General features: G+C 34.7%; 1 protein-coding gene across 6 annotated transcripts in view; it reads right to left on the reverse strand.

The window, feature by feature from the left end:
* LOC148956364 (F-BAR domain only protein 2) overlaps positions 1-14,887 on the reverse strand; it is a 175,450-nt gene that overhangs the window by 35,208 nt on the left and 125,355 nt on the right. For all 6 annotated transcript variants that reach the window (XM_089107025.1, XM_089106966.1, XM_089107181.1 and 3 more), the window contains one exon: positions 9,680-9,835. In XM_089107025.1, coding sequence (XP_088963151.1) covers positions 9,680-9,835 — 156 coding nt within the window. The remainder of the gene's footprint in view (positions 1-9,679; positions 9,836-14,887) is intronic.

The following is a 14,887-nucleotide window of genomic DNA, read 5'->3' on the forward strand; positions in this document are numbered from 1 at the left end:
ACTGAAAGAATACAAGTATGGCCTCTGCTGGAAACAGGCAAGGCTCCATTTGTTCCGTATAAGTCAAATGACATAATATCGAAGGGGTACTTTGCTACTGGGACCCTTCACAGGGGAGGATTAGTATAAACTGGGGGTATTTTTCTTAAGTTATATGCTTTGATCGTACCTACAAAATCTTTAAATATTGTCATTGCCGACTGCACTTAAAAATACTGTTTCAATCTTTTGAAAGTTTCTATTGCCCCCAAGTGTACACTTATATATAAATGAAAATATTCAAGTGCAGGCCCTATTAATTTTTGTGGTATAACGGGTATTAATGAGGTTTGGTTTTTTTTTGTCCCAGCGGTCACGATTCTACACGCCATCTCATCCTCAGTATCATAGTAAAAATTATCTATCTCTTTCTAAGAGTTTTGAATCTAATCGGTTACTCATTGTTTTTCAAAGAAAATTTATTAAGTGCTGAACACATATCGTCCTTTTTTTGCTTTCTTTTTATATTTTCTAACGATTAGGAACAATAGTCAACCCTATTTTCCTTTGCTGCGGCTTTAACTTTGTTTTTCTTACATCCATGATTGCTCTTAGCATTTATAGCGTTAACTTCATCTTCTTCAGCTTCTGACGGAATATTTTCTGGGTATCTACTCAAAAAGTTGCAAGCTGCGTTTTGTTTAACTTTTAAATGTTCAATTTCGTAATCTAGGTTTTGGATTTTCATAATCCATCTAGCTAGAATGCCCGTGGGGTTTTTGAAAGTGCGCAGGTACTGCAAGCTTTTATGTTCTGGTCGTATAATAAATTTTCTACCAATTAAATAGTGTCTAAATTTGTCCAAGTGGTGGATCATAGATAATAATTCTAAGTTTGTGGCGGAATAACTACTTTCGCCCTTTGATAAGGTTCTACTCGAATAGCATAGAACTTTTTCTATTTTTTTTATTAGAAGGTCCTTGTAAAGGATCAGGGTTTCCCATGGGAATTATTTGCGAAAGAATAGCCCCAATGCCTTTTGAACTAGCATTGGTCGTGACCACAAATCCTCCGTTTTCGAAATCAGGAAGTGATAAAATTGGTTTACAAGTGAGCGCCTTTTTGAGACGGTCTAGAGAAGTTTGAGCTTCCTGGGATCAGGTAACATTATGGGAGTTCCCTTTAGTTAATTCCGTGAGGGATTTCGCAATTTGGGCGTAATGGCGCACGAACTTTCTAAAGTAACCAATAAGACCTAGAATTCCTCTTAATTCTTTCATAGTTCTGGTGGGTTTGAGGTTTTCAACACATTTTATTTTATCAGGGTCTGGGGATATCGCTCCTTGGATTACTACTAATCCTAAAAATTAAATTTCGAGTTGAAATAAATTTACTTTCTCAGGCAGGTATTTTAAATTGCATTGCCTGAACTTTTCGAACACCTTAGCTAGTGTCGCTAAGTTTAGTTTAGTATTTTCCCCCACGCATATGACATCCTCGACAAAATGAATGATATTCTTTAATCCTTTTAACAGGTACAATACGGGTCTGCATAGCGCGCTTGAACTTGTTTTCAGTCCAAATGACACCCTTAAGTATTCGTATGAACCACATTCAGATGCTGAAAAGGCGGTTTTGTGGACATCCTTTTCGGATATTTTCATTTGCTGGTAGCCTTGGGTAAGGTCCAAAGAAGTAAAACTTTTGTTTTTGCTTGAAATTGAGTCAAGAATTTCATTTATTCTCGGTAGAGTAAATTTATCGCTAACTACTTATTTGTTAAGGGCTCTGTGATCTACTACAAGTCTAAGATCACCATTCTTTTTTGGTACTAAGATCACTGGTGCACTATACGGATTTATACTGGGGCGTATAATTTCATTTTTTTCTAATTCACGGATTTTATTTTTTAACCACTCTTTGTGCTTATACGGCACACGATATGGCTGTTTCGCTACAGGATTACCAGTCGTTAAAATTGAGTGTTAATTAAATGGTATAAGTCCAATATCACATTCAGATGCGGAAAACACAACTTTAAAAATACATAATAATTCACATAATTTGTTCTTAATTTCCATGTCCGTAATATGATTCATATTAAATTTGTTTAAAAATTGCGATTTAGTTAGAGGGTACCTGTTATTTGAGGTTTTAATGCCGTTAACTAGGTTTCTTTGAGAATTTTCCCATGTATTTAAACCATTCTCCGATAAAACCTGAATTTGAGCTAAACACGCCCCCTTTTTAATTGTAATTGTATCATTTTCATGGTTACTAGTTACCCAAATAAAACCGTGTCCTTTGTCACAAGATACGGTGTGTTCCTCGCATAACAAATTTTCGGGCCTTTCAGGTGGGAACGCAAACCATATTTCGTATTTGGTAACCCCTGACCCTATCAGCTGTGATGTTTGAATGTTTTGCATCGTTTTGGGAGGGACGTTTGTTTTCCTTATCGCGAAACCGTAATATATCTCTTTATTTTCATTGTCTTTTAGATTCATACTGGCGCTATGTTGCGCCATTGCGGTATCTTGCGGCGTCACGTTGGGTTTTACTATGTTTTTCCATAATTCCGCTATTTTCTTAATTTCGTTTGACCTGTACTGTCACATATCTTCTATTTTTATTTTCGCAGATTCAATACCCTTATTTTTTAAATTTACTTCATCTCTGCAATGTCTTTCAGAATAATTGGAGAAGTTTCTGATTATTCCATGAGTTTCAAAAGATTGCGACGTTATTCCGTCAGAAATTTTGTTTACTGTTATGTTGCCTTCGTATCCTCTGTTACAATTTCTTAAGGTAGAAATTTCTTCCCCCACCTTAGCCGGGTAGACAAGCCTCTCATTTGCTACGTCTAATAGTAATCTATTGGACCTTAAAAAATTTGCGCCTATGATTGCTTCATACGGAAAGTTATCGGATATTATAAAATTTGTCGTAAAGAGCCTATTGTCTCTTTTTACATTTAGGAAAATTTAACCTTATACATCCAACTTATGACCTGTCAGACAATTGAATTAGGATTATTAGAATTCTTTTTTTGCCTAATATACAGAGGCAACAAATTAAATAAGCATGATTTTATAATACTAATCGTTGCACCAGAGTCAATTAAAGCTTTAAAATAAACATTTTCTACACAAAATTCATTAAATATAGGTAACGTGTTATTAATATCACTACAAGACGGCACTACCATTGTTTTGGACGTATTCAATATTCCGAGCACCCTCTGGGTCCAATTTTTATTTCTGAGGGGCCTGACGCGTTTCCCTGAGGATTTATTTCATGTGTCGGTGCCTGTAATTCAGACGTATGAGCTTCCGTAGGCATATCTAATTGATTTACGTCTGTCTGCCTTCGCCCTGTATTATTATGGTAACGCGGATGTCCTGTGTCAGTGCCATTTGTTGGCGCTGACTGCCAATGCCGTCTGCTTGCAAAATTTTCATTTCCCATCGGCAAATTTCCGTAGTTCCTATATAGCATTCTCGCATTATATTGGCTTTGGCGAGTATTTGGGTTTTCAAGTCGGTAATTAATTTGTCTGTTGGGGGAGGGTTATACAAGTTTGGTTGGTACGTGTTGTAAGGTACTGATTGGCGCAATCCCCCCTGGCTATAGCCTGGTGCACGACCGGTGCTAAAATTTGTTCTTCCGAACAAATGGTTGCCATAATTTTGCGTATTACCGACAGCAATTCTTGGTATGCGATTGGGGACATAACGGTACTCTCTCGCGATATGCCCAACATGATTACAAATATAGCACCTTATTATTGTAGGGTTATTTTCGTAATTAGATTGTTTTACAGGCTGAAAACGTACTGTTTTCTGCCTAGAGGGTTCTTGCGTTTTGTTTCTTTGTGGTACTGGTGAGTTATCCCTTGAAAAGAAATTGGGGGACACCTGTTCGCTTTTGAAATTTATTTTTGCATTTTAATCATTTAAGCTGTTCAGTATTGTTTTACTGTGATTTTCAACCGTCTTATTGACTTAAATGAATCTCTGTATCTTCTGAACTATGATATTCAACGTCTGAATATTTTTGGATATTGCCACTCTATGTAGTTTTGGGGGCAGCCCTTGCAAAAAGGTATTTTGCATGACTTTTTCATACAGTTTCCCAGAACCACTTTCGTATTTTGCCTCTTTAGTAATGCGTATATTATCAAGATATTCTCTTATATTTTGTGAAAAGTCAAAGCTCACCGTTCCGTGTTTTAATTTATTTATGGAACTGGTTTCGATAAATCTATCTTTAAATGCTTTTAACAAGTTATCAATCGTATTTATTGGCAATTTGGCGTTATTGCCTATGGTATGTTCAATTTTTTTAGAAAGGTTAAGGTCTGGCCTTTTAATCGTAGTAGGAGCATGTCGACTAACCCTCCTAGCTCTGTTTTTGTTAGTTGTACAAACTGGGCCAATTGGATATTGAATTCGTCAATATCTGATTGACCATTGTACTTCGGGATAGACTTCACTATTTATATATTTTTTGCAATCAGTTTTTGTACTATTAATAAATGGTTAGGGTCTTTTGACATTTTTTTTTTTTGAATAGACTCGAAATAAATTTATTTTTTCACTGAAAATATTTTTGATGAGGCTATTATACGCTAAGAGATATTTTAAAGGGTTTCAGGTCTTATCTTATCGGTTACAGGCCTGATCACTTTACTTATATGTTTGTATCTCTCTAATAATTAAATTTAAATTACAAAGTTTATAGCGTAATTATTTCGCAAGTTTTCTTCCAATTTCCGACTGTGCCATTTGTAGCAATGAAGGCTTTAGGGCTGTGGTTAAAAAAGGAAAGGGACTGGGCTTCATTACGGTCGTAAATATTGCCCACGTCAAATGTAATATTATGCTCAAAAGCCGTGAAATTACACCTTACAAGTCCTCCGATAGCGCCGCTTATAGCACTAAAGATTGAGCCAACAAGGCTTGCGCCACCCTCAATTAATGGGAAAAGATAAGGTGTGTAGCCATATAAATGTGATTTTCTTTTCTTCGAGCTATCTGGAGATCAGATTCTCTGGGAACTTCCTTCGAGATTTTGAGAACTAATTGCATGTTATTAGGCAGGCTACAGACATATAAAATGAAATAAACACAGGTAAAAAAGCAATAGATTTATTGAAACTTACATATTTGGGTGAACAGCAATAGGTCACTTCAAATGACAATAATGGTGACTGAGATACAACAATGAAAGAATCGCCAAGCTTGAATGGCGAAAAAATTCTATCTGAATGGTCCTGATTCTGATTTACGAATATCTTCAAAAAGCACTTTTACCCCACTATCAAACGTAGCTCTTTAGTCCTGCGCTGTAAGAACTGGCTCACAATTGGCCGAAGTGGCCCAAGGATGCGAACCCTTCGTCCAATAATCTTTCTTAACTATTTTTGATGATTTAGACGTTCACACGGTTCTTATCGTTTAAACTTCCTTAGAAATATTGTGCGTAGCACCTTTTTTATTGCTCACTGTCATAGCGAAATGCACAGCTTGGACAGCATCGTTCTTTATCTGAGGCTAACAGCAGTTTTTTTTCTTTTCTGGTTAAGAGCTTTTAATTTTTGAAAATAGGTTTAACTTAATTATAGGAAGTCGGAATTATCTTTAGAAAGAAGGAACTTTATTTTGGTATTTTAAATACATCACATTTTACTCACGGTACACTTCCCTGTTTTCCAAAAACCAAATATACCGATTTAATGTTCAACAAATTATTTTTTTTTTGTCAGCCACGCCTACAGGCCACAGTTGGCAACGGATCCGGGTGAATGAGTACTCTTTCGAACCGAAACTCGACCTGTTAGGGCCTTTTGATACTTTCCAACCGAAAAAATTATCCCCCGAATTTATATTTACGAAAAACCTCGTTTTCCCGTAAGAGCCCATGTTAATTTTTGAAATTCCTAAAAGCATAGTATTTCATTATCAAATTAGATCAAAATACTCCTCTTAACCTGACAAGACCGACTGCAAGCTTCCAAAACTTCCAGCTCTTTCCCAGAAGTTTTTTTGTCGAAAAACGAAAATCCTACTTTCTATTTGCTTGCGTCGAAAATAGATTGCAGAAACTAAAAATAAATTATCAACAGTCTCTGATGGTACAGTGGTCTCTATTGTCGCCTGTCATGCGGAAAACCCGGGTTCGATTCCCTGTAGGAGCAAGTTTTATATATATAGAATTTAAAGTTGTATCTCTTAAATTTAGTTTAAATAAGAAACTCAGTTTCTTTTTTAAATCCAATCTATTAAATACTTCGGCTCAACAGGCGTCTCCAGAAAAATATCGCAGTCGGCCTTCAGCTTACAGGTAAGTCTCCACTGCTTTGATAACATGCAGTATACCCGCATGCTCGAAGAAAAGTTGAAAAAAGAAAATCTTACTGGGCATTTTATTTGAGTATTCCGGAATTAAAAGCCTTAACAAAAGAATCTTCAAAAGCGGGGTTTTTTTTTGGGGGGGGGCGGTAACCCCCCCCCCCACTTTAACTCCCGATACAATCAGCTAAAAGTTGCTGAAACAACAATAAGCAACAAACTGTTAAAAAATGTGAATAGATAATTTGAAAAAAACTGTGTGTCCTAAAGATTTTAATAGGCTGAGTCACAAGTTCGAACCTTAAAACGTACAGGGATTAGGAGGTATAGTTGGGGGGCTTCCGCCCCCCAAACCTCCCGTTTTTGCAGCCTCTTTTGTTAAGGTTTTTATATTGGGGGTCTTCCGCCCCCCTCAAACCCCGCTTTTCCCCTTGCAAAGAAATGCTTTGCAACACGAACGAAGGCTGCTTGAATTTTTTACCGTAAGAACATCCTATTGCATCTCTTTGATTAGAAACAGTTCTGAGCCTGTTTGCTGGATTTTTTACAGGAGATTTTTCCCTAACCGATAACAAGCTATAATGTGATGAACTTGGTACGACCAACTGATTGCAGACTACAGGACTTAAAAAACCTTACCAAAAGAGGCTGCAAAAGCGGGGGGTTTGGGCGGCAGCCCCTCAACTGTACATCCTAATCCCTGTACGTTTTAAGGTTCAAACTTGTGACTCAGCCTCTTTAACTCTTTAGAAAACGTAGTTTTTTTCAAATAATTCACGAACTAGGTCTAAGGAGAATCTATGCATATACCATTTGACAGGAAAGCCTTGGCAGAAAATCAGCCATGTGATAGTTTTGTGGGATGAACCAATAATACAAGCTATAATATACAGATGAATCTTTTCGTTCACAAAAATCATATGCTGCTAAAAGACTAAATAAGTGTAATAAAGACACACTAATTTTTAAAATCCGAAACTGCATTACAATCATCTATAATATTGCGTTACAGCCCATAGAAACGCATAATTTAATGACTATCCTGAGCATAGAACACTAGAGCTTAAAAAATTGTTTCTAGTTTTCTCTCCGCCATTTTTTAATGCTACTGCTATTGTAGAAAAAAAATAATAAAACTTGAAATTACTAATTTTGCCCAAAATTCAGACAAACCAAAAACAATGAACATCTTTTAGTGTTTTATACACACACTACAAATGCTTTTCTGCTATTCAAAGTCTGAAAGAGGTTTTTTGGTATCTAATTTAGCATGATGAATTCCTTGAAAAGTGAATCTAAGTCAAGAGAAGTAAATATTAAATTGTGTGTCCTTCAGTAGAACCAGTAAACATTTTAAAAACGACTCTGCTAGGGGAAATATGATGCCACCTTGGAAAACTAGAGAATACTCAGAGGCGTCAATTTACGGAAATTTAAGGGCAAGGCAAAATGTGTTGGTCAAAATTTAAGGCGGCCAAATCTGTCCTTTAAAAAAAAATACAATGAAGATACAAAAAAAAACATTTTCCAATAGAAGTACACAAAACAAATGTGCATTTCAAAGTATAGAGGGGAACATATAGAGGACAGATGCCTCCTCCAAATCACTATGTGCAAAATGACAAAAGATGGATATATATATATATATATATATATATATATATATATATATATATATATATATATATATATATATATATATATATATAGTAGAGTCTCGCTAATCCGGACCCCGCCAATTCTGACATCCGGTTGATCCGGCCTGATGTACGAAGAAAAAGAAAAAAGTACTGTTAAGAGGAAAAAATCTAGGAGGGTCCGTTTGCTCTTAGTTCTCGGAAGTCTTTCTTCCAATTTTCTCAGTATTTGTTAATCGGCAATGCGTCACTCTCGGGGTTGCTTTGTTTCGTTCCCTTCGGTCGTCCTAGTGACAAATTCTCGTGCCGGTGTTTAATATTTTTATTCAGTACATACGTCTTTTTGTGTTGTGGAAATGAATAAAACACGTTAAAAAGTAACTTTATCAATAGAACAAAAACTCCAAGCTTCATTACGTATTGATGCTGGTGAATCATTGACTAAAATCGCGCAAGATATTTCATAACGGAAAACTAACCGTTTCTGATTGGAAAAAAGAAACCCAAAAAGAAATTGAAGATTTTTGCGCCAAAATGGTGAGTAAGGACAGCCTTGGCAACAAAAGCACGTTGAAGAGACCCAAATTTGAAACTTTAGACGAGGCTTTGTACATTTGGTTTTGCCAACAACGTGAACAAGGCGTTCCGATTTCAGGCGTAATATTACAAGCTATTGCTCTAAAAATGAACGAAAAATTACAAGGCGATCCTGGTTTTACTGCAAGTGTGGGATGGTTGTCTCGATTGAAAGCTCGACATGGTATTCGTGAAGTAAGTCTAAGTGGTGAAATTTTGTCAGGCGATATTAGTGCAAGTGAGGACTTTGTGGCCCCGCTTTTCACAAGAAAACCAGGAGCGAGAGGAGTCTCAACCAACATCACAAGAGCTTGTACTAGTGTTTCAACAGTTGGAGGGTTGTGGCAACACAGATGAGAATGACGTATTAGGATGGATAGACAATGATAACAATATTGGTCATGAAAATTTTAAGCGAGGATGATATCATACAGGCCTGCACTTCAAACGCGGCAAATGAAACTGTGGACAGTTCGGATGGTGAAGATGCCAGTACAGACGAATGTTCTGGACCAAATCACGGCGAAGCAACAACAATGTTAGATAATTTGTTGAATTACTCTGAGAAACAAAGCGACACATCGTCTGTTGAGCTACAGACCTTGAGGCGTCTACGAGATCGCACGGCAAAACGAAGGCAGACTTCATTGAAACAAAAGAATATTCGAGACTTTTTCAAGTAAGGCTCGTTAATTGTTTTTTGAAATAGCTTTCTATACACTCTCTTTTGTAATAATATTTTTTTTTCTAATTAATAAGAATGTTCTTTTGCTAAATACCTTTTTTGACATATTTTGAAGAAAATTCTGTTTAATACGGACTTAAATATAAGTCCGGCATATATATATATATATATATATATATATATATATATATATATATATATATATATATATATATATATATATATATATATATATATATATATATATATATATATATATATATATATATATATATATATATATATATATATATATATATATATATATATATATATATATATATATATATAAATAAAATATATATAAAACTGATATTATGGAAAGAATATATATCTGATTGAGTCACTTAAAGACAAAATCCCTAATGATTATAGACACATAAAAGGAAAAGTGAAAAGAAGGAACTTACAAATTGAGTAGCTCATTATTGTATTTCAACACCTTGACCACTTGACTGCTTTTCACACGGAATGTTAATTGAGAAGGGGAAACATTGTTGGAGAAAACTTGGATTATTCCAGATGGAAACGAAAGTAGCAATTCACCCGTAATATGCACTTGACACCTAAGAAAACAAACACTATTAAAATCCTTCTTATGTATCAAATTTAAGCATATGACCAAGGGCAGATACAGGGGGTTACGAGGCTTGACCCCCCCCCTAAAATATTTGCCTGACTCGTAAAGACTTAATAAAAATGTATACAAACAAATTTTTGATGAGGTTTAAAAGTTTTTTTGTAACTTATTTCATTTTAATTCTGCAAAGAAATAAGGTATTATCAGCACTTTTCAGCAACGGTGGAACGTCCCTACAAGGATTATAACTTACAAGGATTATAACTTATTTCACTACAAGGATTATAACTTATTTATGAAAACTCTGTTTAAAATGTTAGAGTAGCGATACTTTTAAAATAACGAACTTAAAAAGAGGAGCAATCCTAAAAAAAAAAAAAAAAAAAAAAAAAAAAAAAAAAAAAAAAACTGTTACGATGTACTTAGCAGAACTAATGAGGAATCCTAGCAATCCTAACAAAAAAAAAAAAAAAAAAAAAAAAAAAAAAAAAAAAAACTGATACGATGTACTTAGAAAGATTTGCACCGTTCCGCTCTAATCTAGAGCAGAACTAATGAGCATCTGGAGCTTGATCTCCGACTTTTTGGAACTTATGAGCCTAATACTTTTCAAGCATATAATTCCTTGTTTTATTTTAGATGTTTGAAAGTGTTATTTTAAGCAACCGTATCTCATTTACATACAACACAAGTACAATTTGTCCTTGTGTCATTCTTATCTAGGCTAGAACAAGTTCAATCAAATTTGATTAGATTTATAAGCAAAAGTTATGCAATGTTATTTGCAAGAAAATATTTACTAGATATCACTCAATTAAATAGTCACTGAACTCTTAATAAACCGGAATTGGAATATTTCATGTGGCTTGATTTCATTAAATATATCTCTTGTTTAGTGTCTATGGCACTTTCTCCTTGAAGATCAAAGCTAAAGTATGAAAGGTGATCGTGTGCAACATAATCGTATCTTTACAATCTTTACCGCAATCCTGGCATTACATGTAATCTCAAGCTTTCTCTCTTTTCATCAATTCACACAGGATAAACACACTTTTTGCGTGACACTTCAAGAGTCCCTGGTGTATTAGAAAAAGCATTCAATCAATGTCTAAAAACAAAAGTATCATACTTTTAGCACCTACACGAAAAAAAAACTACTATTTGCTAATATATTTCTTTTCTTAAATATTCAAATGAACAACATTTAAACCATATATCGTTTTTATTCGGAAATTAGGAAAACAGAATAAATATCATATGTGAAGCTATCATCTGTGGGCTATCATCTCGTCAGCTCTGGCTCTCCACGCTTACCTTTGCCTTTTATCAATATAGCCAGCTGGCTGCTAAAATTCTTTTATTTCAGGACATTTAAACTAAAAACTGAATTATTTAAAACAAATGCGAATGTATAAGCCCTTTCATTCTTTCTTTTTTTGGCATAGCAATGGTGTGAGAACATTAAGGAAAAGAACTAAGTAAAAAAAATTATACTTTAGGGCAGAGGGCAGGGAGTTGAGGAAGAGAAACAAAACTTCCCTAATGATCATATTTACGTTCATTTCTATTCTTTTCAAATTGTATTTATGATGAACTATATCGATTTTTGTAATGGGACGTGATAGTCTCTTACTAAGGTTGCAAGCTACCGCTGCAACCCGGATTACAGCCTAAGATTATGACGTCATTCAACAAACCTGTACATTAAAATACGGTTTTTGTAAAAAAAAAAAAAAATTTATTTTAAAATTGTTTTTGTCAATTACAAAAGGTTTTTATATAAATCAATTTCTTTTAAAATGAGCCATTAAACAGCTCTCTATGATGTTCCAGTGCCCCACTAGCTGCGGAGGAAATAAAAAGATCCTGTCCATGCAGAATATCGTAATTCAAGCAAATTTTCATGTTTTTCAAGCCAATGAATTTTCTTAGTTATTCAAGCCAAGAAGCTGTAAGCTTCCTATATAGGGGTTTTGGATAAGGAGATTCTTATAGTATACATTGTTTTTCGATCTCACCATATTTTTAGGAACTATGGGCTATTGTATTTTTTAGTATGGGACGTTATCATCTCTTACTAGGTTGAAAGCTACTGCCGCAACCCGGATATACCCAACTTTTCAAAAGATGCTTGTATTATCTTAACTTTTAGTTACTATGTGCCATGATTTTTTCTTTACTAAGTTTCAGCTATATCCGATGAAAATTACATATTCCCCATTTATAATGAACTGTATCGAGCCTTTATGCAATTAAATAAATAAAAAAAGTTTTTTTTAACTGAAAGTAAAGAGCGACATTAAAACTTAAAACGAACAGAAATTATCCGTATAAGAAAGGGACTGCCCCCTCCTCAACGCCTCGCTCTTTACGCGAAAGTTTTTATTGTTTTGAAAATAGAGTTGTGAGAAAGAGTCAAACTTTAGTGTAAAGAGCGAGGCGCTGAGGAGGGGACAGACCCTTTCATATACTGAATAATTTCTGTTCGTTTAAAGTTTTAATGTCGGCCTTAAAGTAATTAACGGCCTTAATCACAAAGGCCGTTAATTAGAATAAATAGCTCTGATGAAAGTACCAAATAACTTTAGCGTAAATAATTACGTAATAATTTCTGTTCGTTTTCAGTTTTAATGTTGCTCCTTACTTTTATTTGAATTTTTTTATTTAATTTCTGATCGTTTTTTTAAATAGGGCTGGGAAATCCGGCGCCCCCTTCATAGTAATGTCCCTTCCCCCATGGAAAGATCATCCAACGTAAACCCTGCTCCCCCCCCCTCACAACCAAAAAAATTCCCCTCAAAAATTCTGTATACTTCCCAATAACCTATACTATATGTAAACATTGGGCAAAGTCCATAAATTGCAGACCTTCCCCCGGGGACTGTGGGGGATTAAGTCATCCTCAAAGAAGTAGTTATTATATTTTTCGACCATGCTGAACAAAATGGCTATCTCAAAATTCTGATCGGGTGACTGGGAAAAAAATGAGCGTGGGAGGGGGCCTAGTTGTCCTCTATTTTTGGTCATTTAAAAAGGGCACTAGAACGTAAATACATTCTAAGACCACACTGGCTATACATGACAAATGAAACTCAGAGAGGAAAGACAATAACAAAATGAAAAATAAAATCAAAAAGGGTAAGAAAACGAGGATTTTGTCAGTCAGTGGTGAACCATGAAGACGAAGAAACAAGCAACTATTTCGAAAGGACCTTCGCCAAGTCGTCCTCAGTGCTAAAAAAAAAAAAAAAAAAACAAAAAAAAAACAACAAAAATTGAACCTTTCGAAGTTTGTTTGACACCGACAGAACAAAAACAGAGAAAACAAAAAAATAGGATGAGGAGTGCAACAGGAGTTATGACCAAGTTAATCTAATTTGGAAGATACATTTAGAAACAATGCTAACATAAATTTTTTTTTGGGGGGGGGAGGGGGGAGAAGAGTGGTTGGCCTTATCCCCCCCCCCCACTGAATCTCTTCCTGAAGACAAAGGAATGAATTCCCCCTCCGTATTTATCAAGCTTTTAATGGAAAGTTAGATAGCCTTGATCTATTAATGCAACTTATCCTATGAGGCTAGAAGCCCCCCCCCCTTTTTTTTTTACTGATCCAATTGCCCTTCTCTAATAGCTAAGACGCAAGTATGAAATACTATCTAGCCATTAGTATCACATAATTTATAGTCAATAATAACCGTTCATTGTGCATGGACTACATACACTTTTAGGGGCAAATTCGCCATTGCGCGATAGTATGTAATCTTAAATTGAGAGTTTATAAAATTACTCTTTGATGGTTTTAAATCAATTGGCTACCTGAAATTTGTCTGTCAATAATCAACAGCGATTAAGAAGTAAATGACCACAGCATATTCGACTAGAGCTATGCCTCCTGCATGGCAAATACCCACTGAACATACAAAGCCTTAAAAAGCTCTGATCCGGGGTTCTTACAAATCTTGAAATTCAGTCAAGGGCTTTCATCAAGTCCGCTTCCCTATATGAAGTTATTTCGTCATTTTCTTAAGTCAATAACATTTTCTACCACTATTTAAATTATTTGGTAATTTCAGAATTAAGGAATGAGTAACTTTATTTTATTTTGTTTTCTAAAATCATTATTTTTCGTTTTCTAATTAAAGTCACTCTTCTGAAAAATCAATCATCATTCATAACCACGAATGATTTGAAACGCAAGGTGCTTAAAACATGCGAAACAACTGTTCGAAATTTATTATTCAAACTCTGTTTTGCCTTGAAATGTTTAGTGCTTCAAGAGTAAATTCAAAAGTAACAGTATAATTTAGATTGGACTCTGTGGGGTATTTGGTTACCTGTGAGGGGCTTTTTTTAAGTTGGGAGTAATAACCGTATTTTGAGCATAATCAGTCGGTTATATTACGTTTCAATTCTGCACCTCAAAATAAAAAGAGCCTCTTGACTGATAAACAAAGCAAAAATAGAAAAGATTAAATTTACGCAGTGGACAGCCGTCGACAAATCTGTATAAAGAAAACCTAGAAGATACCTATATTGGAATTTTCCTATTTGTTTGTCTTTTACTAGAAAAAAGTATTTAAAATCTAAGATTATCAAGAAGGGAAATACACATCTTTATCACCTATTCTAGTCTTTCTTTGCGTATTAAAATAGCCAGATCAATTGCAAATAATAATTTATTTTCAAATCAGTTTTTTGGAAAAACATTTCTAATTTTACAAAGCTTTTATCTCTCATTCAAATCTTTTACTGAATGCCACTGCTTCAATAGAATCCAGAGTACGAGATATTCATTTTAGCTTAATCTTTTCATTCACATTTTCCTATGATTTATTGCTTTTCCAATGATAACTTTAGCCCAAACAAGACTCATTGAAAGGGATATGCGTTTAAAAGGCTTTTTTCAACGAGGAGTCCTATAAGTTTCGTTGAATATCAAGCTTTAAATTGTTTTTTTTGCGCATTTTTTTCATAAATTTCTATACGTAAGGTAAGTTCACAACGATGTACACCAACAATCATTTCCAGAGCGTTCACA

Source organism: Artemia sp. Qi Xiang Cuo, chromosome 1 (assembly GCF_049724085.1).
Source record: "Artemia sp. Qi Xiang Cuo chromosome 1, ASM4972408v1, whole genome shotgun sequence".
Classification (NCBI taxonomy): domain Eukaryota; kingdom Metazoa; phylum Arthropoda; class Branchiopoda; order Anostraca; family Artemiidae; genus Artemia; species Artemia sp. Qi Xiang Cuo.